Here is a 15,380-nt window from a genome sequence, read left to right on the forward strand (position 1 = left end):
GCCGCGTCTTCTGCCCTCTCCACCAACTTGCGCTGGACGTCGAGGGAAGAGCTGGCCAAGGCGCTCTCCCAAAGCTCATAGGTGTGGAAGGGATTGGGCGGGTCAAGTGGGCTTTGTGTACAGCCGCCGACCATGTGAAAAAGTGTTCCAAACTCCCCGCAGAAGCGGCACAAACGGGGATACAGGGTGGGGGCTATGTGGTGGTTTCTGCTAGGGTGGGGGTAAGTATTAGTTTGCAGGGCACGAAGTATTCTATCGTGACCGTTGTTTGTGCGGTGGGGCGTACTTTTGTCTTTGGAGCCGATAGTGCGTTGTAATCTCATGAAACGAGACTAGAGGAAGCGGACGCAGATCTTCTTCTTCAGGTGCTCGGCCGGTCAATTCTCGAGCTGTGAGATGGGCGATCTCGTTCCCTGAGAGTCCAATGTGCGCAGGCGCCCAGATTATCTTGGCGGGTCTTCTTAGTGGCTTCTGTTGAAGTATTTTAAGTGCAATTTTGTGTATTCTCCCGCTGAAAAGTTGCGACAAGCCTGTTGAGAGTCAGTAATTACGGTCTCAACCTGAGTTTGGGTAAGCGCTAAAGCAATGGCCGCTTCCTCGGCGAGTAGAGGGTTGGCTCGATCCAGTGAAACGCTGGTGCGGTGCTCTTGGCCTATAATAACTGTTGCTACTGGGGGGCGCGCGAGATAGAAACGTGCAATTCCCTGGAAATAACTTCGCGGATTTAGTTTCGACTCACCGATTAACAATAGGCAACGGCGATGACCCTCTTCGTGATTTAGCCAATCTACCGTTCGCTTACTCTGCGCAACTCCCTTCTATTTACCCCGTTGTTTCCCATTTGATGTATTTTAATGCGTGACCAGTCATGCGCTACTTGCTACCGAAATATGTTCACCTGTGACGCAGGCGCCTGCTATTAATGAACGTGATCCGGATGTAAGCACTCCAATAGGTACCAGGTGTACAAGGGCCCCGTGGGCCCCACGAATGGCCATTGCACACTTCGCACCACGCCACGGCACGTCCGACGACATGACGGTGAGTTTCGGTCCGTTTGTGGGACGGTATGGGGACATGTGCGCAGCGGTGCGTTTGTGTGATGCTTCGTGAAGTGCACAGATCACGGGTGAGAGCGATGTCGTTGGCATACGCTTGGTTACCGATATGGAGTTGGGAACATGCACCATCGGACGATTCCAAATCGGGAGTTTTTGCAACACTTCTTTCCTAGCCTTTTCTTTTCTGTTGATATCTGTCCAGCATTCCTTCCTTAAACTTTCTCACGCTCGTGAAATTTCTTCGCCGTTGTTTTTTATTAGGTTGCTGGAACATCCTTCTTCGTCAAAAAAATCATGATGTGCGCCCCAAGTCGCGAGGCTCATGCTCGTCACCGCCATCACCATCACCACAGCGCGCGGGCTGCATCGCCATGGGGCGCCAGGCTGTTTCCGAACACCGGTCGCAGCCTCACGGAACAGCAGAAGCAGAGACCGCCCGCACTCCGACCGCCACGCCTGAACGAACGACGCTCTGAAACGGTAGGTGCTGCGGAACGGAATGTCGCTATTCTTCTGAGTGCATGCTGTGGTTACAGGCAGTGCTTGATTACCGAGTGACGTCAGCATTTATTAAACGCGGTGTCTGGGGTACCGTCAGTACGCCAGCTCTGCGCTGCAGCCGCGACTAGAGGGCCGCCCGACGACATTCGAATGTTTACGACCAGGCTGACGCAGGCCAGAGCGTCTGCCGCTGTGGTGTAGAGCTTCCGTCAAAGCTTCTTGATGGGAAGGGTGGAGGTTCCGGTTTTGCCTCCTTTATTTTTTTTTTCGTCTTTTAATTGTAATTTCTATGGCTTGGAAATTATTATTGGTGTTTTCAATGATTGCTTTCTGATCGCTAGGTTATGTTGGATTAGGGTTCGATACGTTCCGTCACATTACGTTAGTGAGAACGAAGTGTACTGGACCTCGCATTTTTTTACAAAGCGCGTGTGGACGTCGCTTTAGTGGAAGGCTTATAATACCGTCCGACAGCTTCTGTTAAAAACGAGCCGAGCTGGTTTAGCACCAAGGAGCATGACCGCATATTGTGAAACTCTGCGCATGTATTGTTTGATCGCCTATTTCATACAGTGTCGCGCCTAAAGGCACTCCAGAGCGCGTGTCCAGATGTGAAGGGAAGATTCATTAAGTTTGGTTGCATTCTAGCGCGTCCTTCTTGTGACGGGACCCTCTCGCTTTCAGTTTTTATGCTGTAAAGAATACCTATTGGCCCAGTAATTACGAAAATCGAACCGAAAGCCGTCAGCCACCAACACAGAATTAATTATAGCACGTTTATTGCAACCAGTTTCAAATTTGGTCGTCGCGCGGGAAAATGGCCGTTCGAAGTCCAGCCTGCAAGCGGGCCAGCCTTACGTCAAGTTCTCACCCGTGACGTCAGGGACGTTCGCCGCATCTTCTGCTACGATTGCACATGGTCCCCACTCGCCCGAGCAGTCGACATGTCGTCTGAATCGTCAGACTCGAATGAGTCGTTGCCACCCGGCAGACAGAACAACTTTATTTGGCCAGGCGATTAGGCCGGCGATGTCTTCGCCGTCGTCCGTTTTTTATATCACTGCGCCTCGAACCGGCGCAGAGCGTGATAGCAACAGCTTGTCGCCACTCTTACAATCAATCTGATCGCGAAAAAGAAGTTCCACATGCGAGAAAGTAGATGTTAGTGTGGTGAAAAATTGTGCCAGGGGTTGTTATCAGCGCTGAAATTAAAAGCGGCGTTCAGATATTTGCCGCGATGGTAAGCCTACGCTGACCGGAAGCGGATGTTCGCCGCTCCGACCTAGCACTGTCGGCACCGCGGTGCGGCGAGCGGCCGAAAGATGGCGCCACCTGCGTGCTAGAATCAAAACAGGCCACGGCTGATGTCTTGGTCACCGATCGCTGAAACGGAAATTATCGCCAAAACATAGCTCCATATGCGAAAAAGGGGATAATAGTGTGGTGAAAAGTTGTGTAAGGGATGGTCATTCGCAGTTGTACAGATACCAGCGACCAAATAGTCTCCACGATACTAAGCCTAAAGTTCCCAACACCCAAGCTGACCAGAGCAACGCCGAGCCCGCTGGCTTGGGCGACAGTTCTTGCGGCCGCCGCCGCGCACGAACTCAGTCCACATTTAACGCTTCATGTCGTCGCGTGGAAAATAATACATCTTGGCGTCGTCGTTGATTTCCTCGGACAGGCTTCCACGAGCAGTACTTCGCATTCCGCGAGCTTGCCATAGCACAACTTGGGCGAGCTCGGCGACGTGCACCGCCGCGGCGCCGTGGTGCGCGTCGACATCGCGCACCGCGCGGTGCCGGCACCGCGCAGTTCTCGGCACCAGTGCAAGGGAACACCATGCGCCGGCCACGAACTGAAGAGCAAAGACGTCGAACACGCAAAGTTTACAAGCATTGCTCACACAGCTACGCCCACGTCTCCTGCCCAAACGAATACCACCGACAACAGCAGCGAAGGATATCGTTTCCGGTTACGAAAACGACTATATGACGTCACCCTGAACCGGCCAGACACGCAGGCCGATGTTTCGTCATGCCGAAAGCGATTTCGCTAGTGCTGCCGATTTGTGGAAGCTCGCGGCCCGGACAATCACAATCGATTTTAGATGTGATTCCGGCCTCGGATCGCTGCAAAAAATTCTGTGAGGCATCTGTACAAACTACTGAAGCAAATTATATCATTTTTTAGGCGTCAAAATTTGGTGTCAGTACTCCTTTAAGCTTAACGTTAACCCTATATGTGAACAAGCCAGTTATTTGTGCAGGGCTCTTACGCTCACGCCCATATTAGCAAGTTCACATACAGGGTGTCCCAGCTATCATGCACCAAGATTTATAAAAAGAGTAAAGGCGTAACTCGAAAGAAACCAGGAGCATAATGTTTGCAGTACTGTGAAGAAGCGGACAGTATTTTTTCTTTAATGAGACTTAATTAACTAATTGTAATTAATTATCTAACTCGAGAAATACTCTCCTAATCACTAAAGTGTCAATGAGGCACTTGAAGGTAACCACGAGGGGCATCTAACAGCGGTATTTTCAGCGATGAACTAATTGCGTACACATTTATTCTGACTGATAAACGAAACCCGCGAAATATGAAAAATACCACGTGACGGCGCCTCCGCGCGCACCGTAAAGCAACGCCCTCAAACAGGCTGCCTCTGAGTTAGCCAGAATGAAATAGACAAAAGAAAGAAAGAAGAAATCGCGACCGAGTTTGTTCCTTATCTGCACACGCGTCCCGCGAATCTTGCTGCTGCTGCCCTGCTGCTCCTTCCATGCATGCTATTATCAAGGTGATGCGCTGTCTCTTCGGGCGGGTAACACGCGAAGCAGTTGCTTTCAATCAGCTTTGTTTGGGGACGCTGCTTTACAATGCGCGCGTAAGCGTCGTCACGTGGTATTTTTCATATTTCGCGGGTTTCCTTTATCAGTCAAAATAAATGAGTACGCAATTAGTTCGTCGCTGAAAATAGCGCAGTTAGATGCCCCTCGTGGTTACCTACAAGTGCCTCATTGACACTTTAGTGATTAGGACAGTATTTCTCGAGTTAGATAATTAATTACAATTAATTAATTAAGTCTCATTAACTAAAAAAATTCTCTCCGCTTCTTCACAGTACTGCAAACATTATGCACTAGGTTTTCTTCGAGTTACACAATTTCTCTTTTTTTAAATCTTGGTGCATGATAGCTGGGACACCCTGTATATTAACTGGTGCTAACATTAACATATTAGCAACAGTCATGCAATTCGGAATACTGTACGACGTCCTTTGCTTGGTGACCGGACTATCCCAACAGTATGTGCCCTTTACTTACCGTGTCTAAAAAGTGTGATGAAAAAATACCTTTTTGTGCGTCTTCTTGGTTGTCCTAGCATTTTAATTAAACTTCATGTGAATAATTTGTATGAATAAAAATATACGCCGCCAGCAGCATATTAGTTTTTGTCCAATTCTTTCTCTCGCTCAGAAAAATCGACAGATGGACGAGTAGGTATCGGTTGAACATCTCCAGGGGCAGCGCGAAGGGCGAATGCACGGGAAAGAAAGAAGAAAGGATGGTATTGAATTCCTACTTCATTCATTTTTAAGAAGTTTCTTTAACAGGGACGCAAGTTCTCGTTATTTATTTATTTGCCAAGATCTGATAATGTAACACCTGATAGAAATAAAACAAGGCCGTGAACGTGTTGAATTGAAAGGCAAAGTAAGACGTCAAGTAGGTTACGCGCGCTTTTTTTTCTTGTTCCGTTGCAGTTCCGTACTTCGACCACTTACCATCGAGGACTCGTTGAGGTCAAATGAACGGGAGGACTCCGCGACCCCAGCTCGCCGATCTCCGAGGCTGCAGGAGCCGCTTCACGAGCGCAGGGTTGAGCCGCCCAGACTGCTGCACGGCGAGGGACGGCCAGATATGCCACATCTACGACGACCTGCACGTCTGGAACGAATTCCTGTCCCGCGTGAACCTCGGCCTGCGGGAGTGCTCCCTCGGACAGCTGTGCCTCTTCTCCGTCGACTACGGCGGCCCGCAGCCGTACACCACCCAGCAGAGGCACCAGGCCTTCTCGCTCGTCTACTGGCTCCTGGAAAGCCACCGCTGCGTCGTCGCCGTGCACACCGAACCGTGGCGCATTCTGCCCAAGTACGAGAGGATGATCGCCAGTTGCCTCCGCTCCTCGCTGTGGCTCAAACGTCTGGCGGTGGCGAGGAACAAGTGGCTCCTGGAAGGCATCGTCTCCACCCTGCCGCTGTTCAGCGACCTGGCGGAGTTGAGGTGCGACCTGGAGGAACTCCCCCCCGGCTTCGTCCAATCGCTGAGCGCCCTCATCGAGACCTCCTGGTCGCTGAAGGCCCTCTCCTTGCCCAACTGGAGGATGAGCAGGCGCGAAGCGGGACTCCTCTTCCGCGCGCTGGCAAGCAACACCACCCTCGTGGCGCTTTCCCTGAATTCGAGCTGCCTGATGGCGGGAACGGCATTTGTCGAGTACCTCGAGAATCACGTTGGGCCCGAGGCGCTGCACATCAACTCGTGCCCCAGCATAGGAACGGCGGACCTCGAATCTGTCGTGGAGATCCTTCGTCACAGCAGAGCCATTCAGACCGTGTCCCTGTCTTATTTTCTCGTTGGTGCCGGCGCAGCCAGCGCGGTCGAAACGTTTCTCGAAGAGAACTCGACCGTCAAGCGCCTCAGCCTCAACCACTGCGAATGGCACACCCCGGGCGAGCGCAAGTACAATATGGACGACGATGGAGCGTTGTCTAGGCGAATTCTTCCTTGGCTTTCCATCCTGCAGAACAATCGGTCCCTCGAGGCGCTCAGGCTGAACCTATCGTCCTTTACTCCCACGGAATGCGTCGCATTCTTCCGAAAATTGGCCAACAACTCCAATATCAAGAAAGTCGTCATAGAAGATCTCGATTGGTATTTCATGCTTCGTGGTCGCAGGGCTTCAACCCAGCCACATTCGGAGGAGGAGAAGAGCGGCTCGCTAACCGATTGCCCTTACGATATACTGACTAACTGCAAGCAACTGCAGAATGTGAGTATTTTTGTTTCGGGCAGCGACTTAGCTTGGTTTACTATAGCCGCTACAGCGCTTCAGTCGTGTGCTCATATAACGACGCTACGAATTGACATCAGCCCTTGGGATCTAGATCCGCAACTGGCGTCTGTAATCGCGCAGTACTTCCAAGGAGCCAGGTGGCTTAAGGAGCTGAAGCTAGGTCTGCCAGAAGGGTTCGTTATGGGCGTGCCGTTATTTCGACTGGCGGTTCTCCGCTCCGTGGGCTGCAACACCAGCCTGCGAAAACTGTACGTGAAAATATCGTCTTTCACGGAGGAAGAGGCGGCTCTCCTCGCCACCGTCGTCAGGTCCAGCAGCGGCATACACGATTTCGGCTTGGAGGCCCACGAGGAGGCCAGTCGCACGTTCGTCACCAAGTTGTTTCCGGACTTTTCGCAGAACCGCACCCTGGCCTGCCTTCGCTTTCACGGAGTGGGAATGCTCTTCACGGAGCATCTCTCCTGCGTCCTGCAGGTTGTGCAGCGCAACTTCCACCTCGTCACGCTCGGAGCTCACTTTGTGGCGGGAAATTTGAGCAGGCCTTGTGCGTACGCGTTCGAGCAAGTCGCCTCCCATCCAGCCCTGGAAGCGATAACAGGCCGCCTTCTGTCGGTGGACGAAAGCGAGGCCAAGCAGAAGATACGCGACACCCTGAACAGCCTGAAGGGAATGCATCTTTTCATGCGCATGGCCGCAGTTGTGAGCGGCGAGGTTGTCTGCCATGCTGGCGAAGTTCGGTTGAGCAGCATCGACGAATACTCCTGGTTAGACATCAGGCGCTACGTGAAGCTTGCAGACATTCTGCCCGTCAATCCATCGCCCGCTTAAGGCGCGCTCAGTGTCATTCGTCGCTAAACTGAAATTCCATTGTATTTTCGTATGATTGCACTTACGAAGTTAATTACTTCGAACCGAAATAGAATGTGTTTTCGACATTTTAATCTTCCCTGTTTTTCTGTCATTGACCATTTACCCATTTTCTTACTTCCAGTCAATTATCTGTAAAAAGAAATTGGCAAAGCTTGCACTTAGTCGCGCAAACTTGAACCATAGCGGAGCTGGAGGATATCTTTTTATGCAAGCACTGAAGGAGACACCGCCACTCATTGCATTAGGTTAGAAATTCTTTACATGTTCTGTTGTCGCTTTTCCCTGTGGTAGCAGTAATCGGCGTATCCATCAATATCACCGTCTTCCTCATGCATGAGCGGCATGCCCGGACCGTTTTGTGCGCAGGCTTCCCCATTTCTCGCAAAATGGAACGCCTCAGCACCTGCTAGAACCGGCGGCAACCGGTTTCGCGAACCGGGCGTTTGTTGCGCGAACTGTCTCGGCGCTCCTCGTAAAACGAGTACTCACGAGAGCAATAAACTGCGGGAGTAACTATGACTCAGGAATTTTTTTATGACGCCGTTGACTCTACGGTTAGTAACAGCAGCTCCGTCGTTAAAGAATATTTAAAAGGCCGTTCCCTTGTATGGTTTGAATACCACACACTCACCTTGTTTCTGATGACATCAACAACCACTGGCACTAGCGAGAGTAATCTTCGGCATTCAAGAATTTCAAAAGTTTCCCGCGCGCACTGGCAACTCACCGCACCTCTTTCTCCCGACGAGGGAAAGCGTTCAAAAGCGGAATCAGAGGAAGCCGCAAAGAAGTAGTTTGCCAGCCCTGCAGAGTTACCTTTTGCACAGTCGAAATGTATCCGCTGCTTTTCGCACGGGGCTCAGTCCCATTAAGCCGGCGAAAGTAATCACGCATTCCACTCGCTATATAAACCTCGCACCAAATAAAAAAAATGTTTGGAACCTCAGCGCCTGTTAATACCAGCACGGAACAGTCGACTTTCAGGTGCGGAAATTTTCCTTAGAACCGAACAGCGCCACTTCCAAAGCTTCCTAGCCGTGCTCTGGTCGTGTTGTGAAGTGATTCTGAAAGTTTCGAGGCAAAGGTAATACGAGCGCAACGGTCAAGGGCCGCGGGAGACCGCAAACCACCACGAAGCTGAACTCACGCTTGATCTTCTATGCATGCTCACTGCTGAGAAACTTGAGAATCAAATCCGGACATCCGCCGGTCGTCTTGAGCGGGCCTTCCGCCTTATACGTATTCCTTGTACGGCTGCTGTTGTAAGACAGGCATAACTTCCAAGAACGTGTTTCTATAGCAAAAGTGCCTTCGAAAAGCGGGTGTACGGTTGGCTTCTGCAGCGCGACCCCACACGCGGGGGACGCCGGGCCGCTGGATGCCCTCAGATCGGCAGCGGCGCGCCTGGCGGTAGCCTTTGTCCCCAAACCAAACTTGAGGTGGAGTATCACGACCAGAAAACCAAAGCATCGGATGACTCTGCTACTACCTTCCAGGTTGACAGCCGCTTGCTCTTTGATTACTTTGAAGCCACGTGCATTCGGGAGTACTTTCTGTCGGCCCGCTTCCCCTTATGCTCAGCTCGCGCATGTAAAGTACCTGCCCTTTTCAGATGTCAATATACATGCTGGAAATGAAGCCCCACTTTCAATTTGTTCGGAACATCGCTCTTTTACTCCGTGCTTGGAGCGACCCTCAAATGTTCGTCTGCGCGTTCACACCGCGCGCAGCTCGACGTCCTTGACGCTCAAGATGGTACGTGGCGGGCAGACCGCTCCGAGCAGCGATTGCCCGGTGGGATCTTATCAGCGCACGCCGTATCGCCTTTCCGGCTACTTTCAGCGCACGTGCGCTTCTACTTTAAAAGTATGTTGCTTGCTTGTAGGGTTTAACGCGCCGACGCAACGCAGGCGATGAGGCGCGCCGCAGTGGAGGGCTCCGGATTAATTTCGACCACCTGGGGATCTTTACCGTGCACCGAAGTCTCGTGCACACGGGGGTTCTTGCTTTTCGCCTCCATCAGAAAAGCGGCCGCCGCGTTCGGGAACCGAACCCGCGACCTCGGGCTCAGCAGCGCAACGCCTTAGCCACCGCGGCGGGTCAAGTATGTTATGTACCAAACGAGTAATCCACGCGCCTGCTAACCAACAGGTACGACGTTGTGCGCGTCATTAATTAGCTAACAGCGCGGGCGCCTGCAAATAAAAATAGTTAAACTTGGGTAGCAAAGCGGTGAATTACAAATTTGTGAAAAAATGTACCGGTAAATTAACGTGCGCCCCCAATGACGAGCAATTTAAAGTACAGCACGGTTGCATACAGCCTGACTTTGCCCGCACCTGCCAAACACCCTTTGTCATTGCATCATTGAGCAAGATGTTCACTGAAGTTTACTCGGCAGCTGCAAACTGCATTCTGTCAGTGTCGTAACATTACAAGCCAAACATTTCTGGGAAAAGTTTACAGCAATTCGTTATAAACTAAGTCGTTCTAGACATACCTTTTTTTTTCAGTACTGGGATGATATGCGCTATGGTTTTCACTTTAGGAACTTACGACTGTCGCCACCATCTACCAAACTTTACACTACGTTTATTCGACTGATTCTTGAATATGCCACAACAGTGTGGTTCCCACATACAACAACTCATATCATGACTTTAGAAAATGTGCAGCAAAAAGCGCCTCACCAACCTACTGTCGGCCTCTAGCCTGCATACACTGGCAGTTAGGGCAAGGCAGGCGCGTCTGAAACTTGTTCCAGTTGCTTCATAACTCTCATAAAATCGACGTTACCACATATATTTCATTTTCACGGTTCCACCGACACCAACACGATTATACTTTAACGGGATATTTCTGTCGCAATGATACATTTAAATATTCATTTCTCCCGCGTGCGACATGAATGGAACCAGTTGGATCTTGACATCACCAGAATCAGTTCATCAGCTGAATTCGCGAAAATAATTGACGAGTTAAGTGAAAGCTAACACTGAACTTTTTTAAATGCGAATGCATTTCTTAGTCGGGGGTTGTCGTGCTCCGTCGGCGTGCGCCTGCATTCCTCCAGCGCGAGCGCACGTGAGCGCGCGCATCGTAGTTCTGCCTTCGTCGTCGTCGTCTCGGCGCGGCGGGGGGGGGGGGGGGGGGTTGTCGTGCTCCGTCGGCGTGCGCCCGCAGGTGTTATCTCTCCGCGCTCCTCCTCGCCCCTAGCAACAGCTGTGGCGCGCCTAGCAACCGGAGCAGGTGGTAGCTCGGGCGGGAGTAGCGGGGGGCAAGGGGAGAGGAGGAGCGCGCTCGCATCGCGGAGTAGCGGAGAGTGAGTGGAGAGGAGGAGCGCGCTCGGGCGTGTGAGGGCGCTCGCATCGCGGGGCTCGGCGGGAGAGAGAGCTCGCGCGCGGGGCGGGCGTGTTGCGCGGGTCTCTCTCTCCTCTCCGCGTACCCTCTCTCCGCTCGCTGCGCTCGGAAAATGTATATAAATGCAGTGGAGCGCACGCCTCTCTCCGTTACTGCTTGCCGCAGCGCACTTATCGGTGCACCCAATGCATTCGCATTTCCGCACGATCCCCTTCGGGGAGGTGGAGGGAGTTTTTTTCCTGTGAACTCACGTTGTGGGCTGATACACGTGATGTTTATTATCCTCCGATTATTATCTCACTAAAAAGTATTTCTTTCGCACCCTTGTCCCATTTCCATGTGTTCCGCCTTAGTTTTCCCTAGTTCTACAATGTTCAATGAAGAAATATTTGAGTCTTTATTGTCTTTTTTCCTGTCTTTTCAAGTGTCGTGGCCTCTGTAATGTTTTATCTTGATTGCTTCTTTTGATATCTTGCGTTGAAAATGTTAGAATTGTACAATTCATGCGTGTGGTTTTATGCAAAATGGAAAGATTGTTGCGAGTAATCATCATAAGTGACGAACGTTTGTGGCTGTGTTGGGAGCGGGGCAGTATTGGGAATAAATACAGCTTGAGATTATACAGAGGTGTCAGAAGCTGGCAAAAATAACTGAATTACTGGAAAAACGCTTTTAAATGCAGTAAAGCATCAAAGCGGGCGATTTCTAGCACAGGCAGTGCTGCCTTTCACAAGCGGATCGAGTGTGGCAGACGACAGCGGCGCGAGTCCCTTAACTGACGTCAGAGCCATTGGGCGCCACTCCAACATCTCATCGCCAATAGCCCTGCCGCTGTCTCAGCCATGACCCGCTGCCCTGGATATTTTCGTTATACCTTAAAATAAAGCTATATTTTCACAGCCATAACTCACTGCCGAATGCATGGCCATACGCCCTTGCCATTTTCCTCGCCCCTTCCTAGCCACATTTTTCTCTCAAAGGCATGTCTGGGATGTTTTGTCGATAATGAAGCTCTGCTTTAGCATAGCATTTATTTAGCATCTCCGGTTTTCACGCATTATTCGTCACTTTTTCTTTTTCCATTGTTCCGCAAACATGGATCACAAAATGTGGCACCCTGTTCCCCACTTCTGTTTGGTCTTCAGAAATTCCTTGCTGTACTGTAAATAAACCTGGTGATAACCCAACTTCAGATCTAGGAAAAATAATTTCAGTTCTCGTCTGCATTACATGCGACTATAATGTGGCCCCTGCTTCAAGTCAACATGTCAAGAGCCAGTGGGACCTGGCAAGTAATGTGTGGACAAAATTGCTTTAAATTCTTCTTGAAACTCACCTTATCGCTACATTCAGCTCAAATAAGTTGTGAAGAAGCATCGCTGCTCATAGACTGGCAAGTGTAGCGCTTCGTGCAAGTGGGAAGTTTATGCGATTCAACCATTTACCTATTTGGGAGGAGGAATGCTTATCCGCAATTAATGCTTTGCAACATTATTCAGTACCTAAAAACAATTCAATCATTTTGTCTATTGTAAAATGCACCAAACAGCAGCTGATCTGTTCTAGCACAACATGCTATCTGGGTGCCCCTGAGCAAGCACACTGCTAAGCACAGCCTCCTTTCAAAGGCAATCCGTGGTAGCACTGCCTGCTGTCCGTGAACGTGTCTGTTCTTGGAGTTCTTGAGAGATCAGGTTCAGGAACAGAAGGGAATAAAGACTTGAAGACAGCTTTTCATTAGTTACCCAGAAGTAAAAAAAATGATAATTTAGAAAGAAGGTTCTTGCAAGACAATCAAAGCCCCTTTGTTAAGAGAAAGATAGTTAAAATATGGTTAAAACGTGAAGCTTTCTTCCATGCAACCCGAGTCAAAATCCAAAGTCCAAATTCCAGACTGCTTCGCCCGCGTCGGAATGGCACAATCGGATAGACGTCAGCTTCACAAAATGAGGGACCCAGGTTCGATTCCGCCCGCGGGAAGCGTTTTTTTCTTGAGGCGCTTCATGTGCCTCAGTGGAAATCTATTACAATAGTTGGCTTCAGTGCGGTGTGTTTCGGGCGTAATGATTTTGGGCTTCAACTTTGGACTCTAAAGACTGGCTTTTCACCAGAGAAAGCTTTGCGTTTCAACCATTGTTCATTTCACCCACAATCATCGTCATTGTCGGAGAAAGTTGGCTGCTCTGCAGTGCATTTTGGTGCAAACGGTTGCCATCAGTGAGGGCATAGACAGCTTTGCTTCAAGAACACGCCTTTTAAATTGACCTCTCCCCAAGTTCAAAACAAATAATACAGCAAACTGTTACTCAACTTCCAATGTGTTTTTTTTAAAGCAGGCTGTACTGTAAGCAACACTTCACTGCAGCTTTCACACAAGAGAAGAGGAAACCTACAGACTTCATATATAGCAGCCTTCACAAATCAGAGGAGGCCTACACTTTTTGGTAGGGCTACATAAAACCACCTGTATTTAAAAATGAAGGCAAAGGAATCAGCAACCAATTCAACGTGCGACACCACAACCCTTTAAAACTTGCTGCAGACTTGTACTACACACAGCTGGCAGACGGGCCAGCTTCACAAGCCTCCAGATTCAGACCAGCAGACCTTTTAACCTGTGGACTAGCAGGATGTCATTAAAGGAGGCATGAAGACAAAATACGAGCTCGAATTATTCGAAAGATTGCAATGTTAGGGTGACACTGACACCACTTTGAATGTAAACTTCATTCCAATGAGCAATATAAAATGGGGAAAACAGGGAATAGCAGGCACCTCACAGGCTACTTTTTCACAGTAGGGTTATGACACATTATGGTCTGTTTATGCAATTAGGTGAGGCTGACAAGATTAAGCACAACTTAAACTGGGACGAGTTTTCAAAATGAACTACTTGCAGCTGAAACTTGGTGCATGGTCTTTTTATAGCAGTAAGAATGGCGGGGCAAATGATAGAAGTTCCGGACAAAGATGCAATCATATACACACCACAAATGAACTACCACTCATCTCTGCTACGAAACGTGCTATTGTGTAGATGATTTTTGGGTGCACTGGGCTGGTGTGACACAACAATGGCACAAGCGGCACTGCCACTTATGTGACCATGCTTGTCATGTCATTCCCAATGTTTTACAAAATGATTTTACTATGAACTATGACGAAATATGGCGTATACGGGTTCAATCAGAAGTAAATCAAGCGTGGCAGCGACATTGCTATGCTACCTGCTGATGGTAACCAAGTGCATTTTGGCACAGCCCCCAGTCAGAGCCAGTTCCTGTTCTTAGTGGGTTGGAGTGTTTTGATTCTACATGCAGTCAGCACACTAATTCGTTTTAGGTATCTCCCTCTGCTACATCATTGCTGATGCCACAAAACACGATGCAGTGAGAGAATTAAAATTTCGGCTTTAATTTTTAAAATTTTCAGCAAAGAATCATATGCTGCAGCACAAACACTGAGGGTACTCTAAAGACACCAAGTCCTTCAAATAAAACAGAGCTGCATGCTGTATTCACGGCCTTCACTTTGAAGCAGAGCTCCCGACACTACACAATCCCTGCAGGAAACAAAACATTATTTCCACTGTCACAGGTACAGGAAACGGAGCACTATTCCACAAACTTGTAGAGGTAGCTGCACTATTACACCCTAGCCTTACATGGGGCCCCTGACAAACAGTATGCCAGTAAAATCCTTTCATTTCATCTGAACGTTGCAGTGTCAAGAATTTGCAAACCACTAAAAACAGCAAAACGAGATCTACACATGTTGGCCACGCAGTATGTGCAGGGATGTTCTGAAGGTTGAGCGAGCACTTAGCTCTGTAGGTGCACTCGTAAATAACTGTTTGACACATCGATTGTCACTACCACGTGTGTCCTTTAGTGGAGCTCGAACCACAGTAACTCGCTGCAAAGCACTTCATATTAGAGTCAGTTTCTCTGTTCACCTGCCTCCCCAATTGCTGGACGGCCTTTAGGCGTAGTTCGAGCGTACGTTCGCACTGCCGGCTTAGGTCTGCTGATTTCTTCCGGAGTGGGCGCACTGAAAGGGTTGGGAAGCATAGCACAAAACCTGCAGCGCGTTTCAACCGCAGCACCACTGAGGAGCAGCGAGCAGCGGTCGTGCCTCCAGACGCCGGTCTTGTCCAGCCAGGCGAGGAGAAAGCGTGCTCCGGGAAGGTCCCGACGGGCAAGCGCGCCGCCGCACACAGGTCTCGCGTGGAAGTCCTGCAGCGTCTCGGAAATTTCGTCCACCGAAGGCGGTGGCGACCCAGAGGGAAGTGCCGTGACCTCGACTTCTCTGTCCAGCACGTAGCATCGAATGCTGTAGTCCCCCTTCTCCGACTCCACTATCTGCAAGATGCGGCGGGTGAACGGTAGGCCCGACCTGGCGCTGCCGAGTTCCACGAAGCACAGGCTCCGCGCGTTGGACTCCATGTCGACATCGTGGTGGTTCCACGCGGGGCTTGGCAGAAGCACCTGGTCGGCTTGCAGAGCCATG

At 50.0% G+C, this 15,380-nt stretch overlaps 1 protein-coding gene across 1 annotated transcript; it reads left to right on the forward strand.

The window, feature by feature from the left end:
- The first annotated feature begins 911 nt into the window (after positions 1 to 911).
- LOC144139019 (uncharacterized) lies at positions 912 to 7,699 on the forward strand. Its single transcript, XM_077671515.1, has 3 exons — positions 912 to 1,041; positions 1,323 to 1,541; positions 5,332 to 7,699. The coding sequence occupies exon 3, from the start codon at positions 5,376 to 5,378 to the stop codon at positions 7,467 to 7,469; it is 2,094 nt and encodes a 697-aa protein (XP_077527641.1). The 5' UTR covers positions 912 to 1,041; positions 1,323 to 1,541; positions 5,332 to 5,375; the 3' UTR covers positions 7,470 to 7,699.
- The last annotated feature ends 7,681 nt before the right edge of the window (positions 7,700 to 15,380 follow it).

This window comes from Haemaphysalis longicornis, unplaced genomic scaffold, assembly GCF_048455015.1.
Source record: "Haemaphysalis longicornis isolate Haplotype H1 unplaced genomic scaffold, Haemaphysalis longicornis Haplotype H1 scaffold_5, whole genome shotgun sequence".
NCBI lineage: Eukaryota > Metazoa > Arthropoda > Arachnida > Ixodida > Ixodidae > Haemaphysalis > Haemaphysalis longicornis.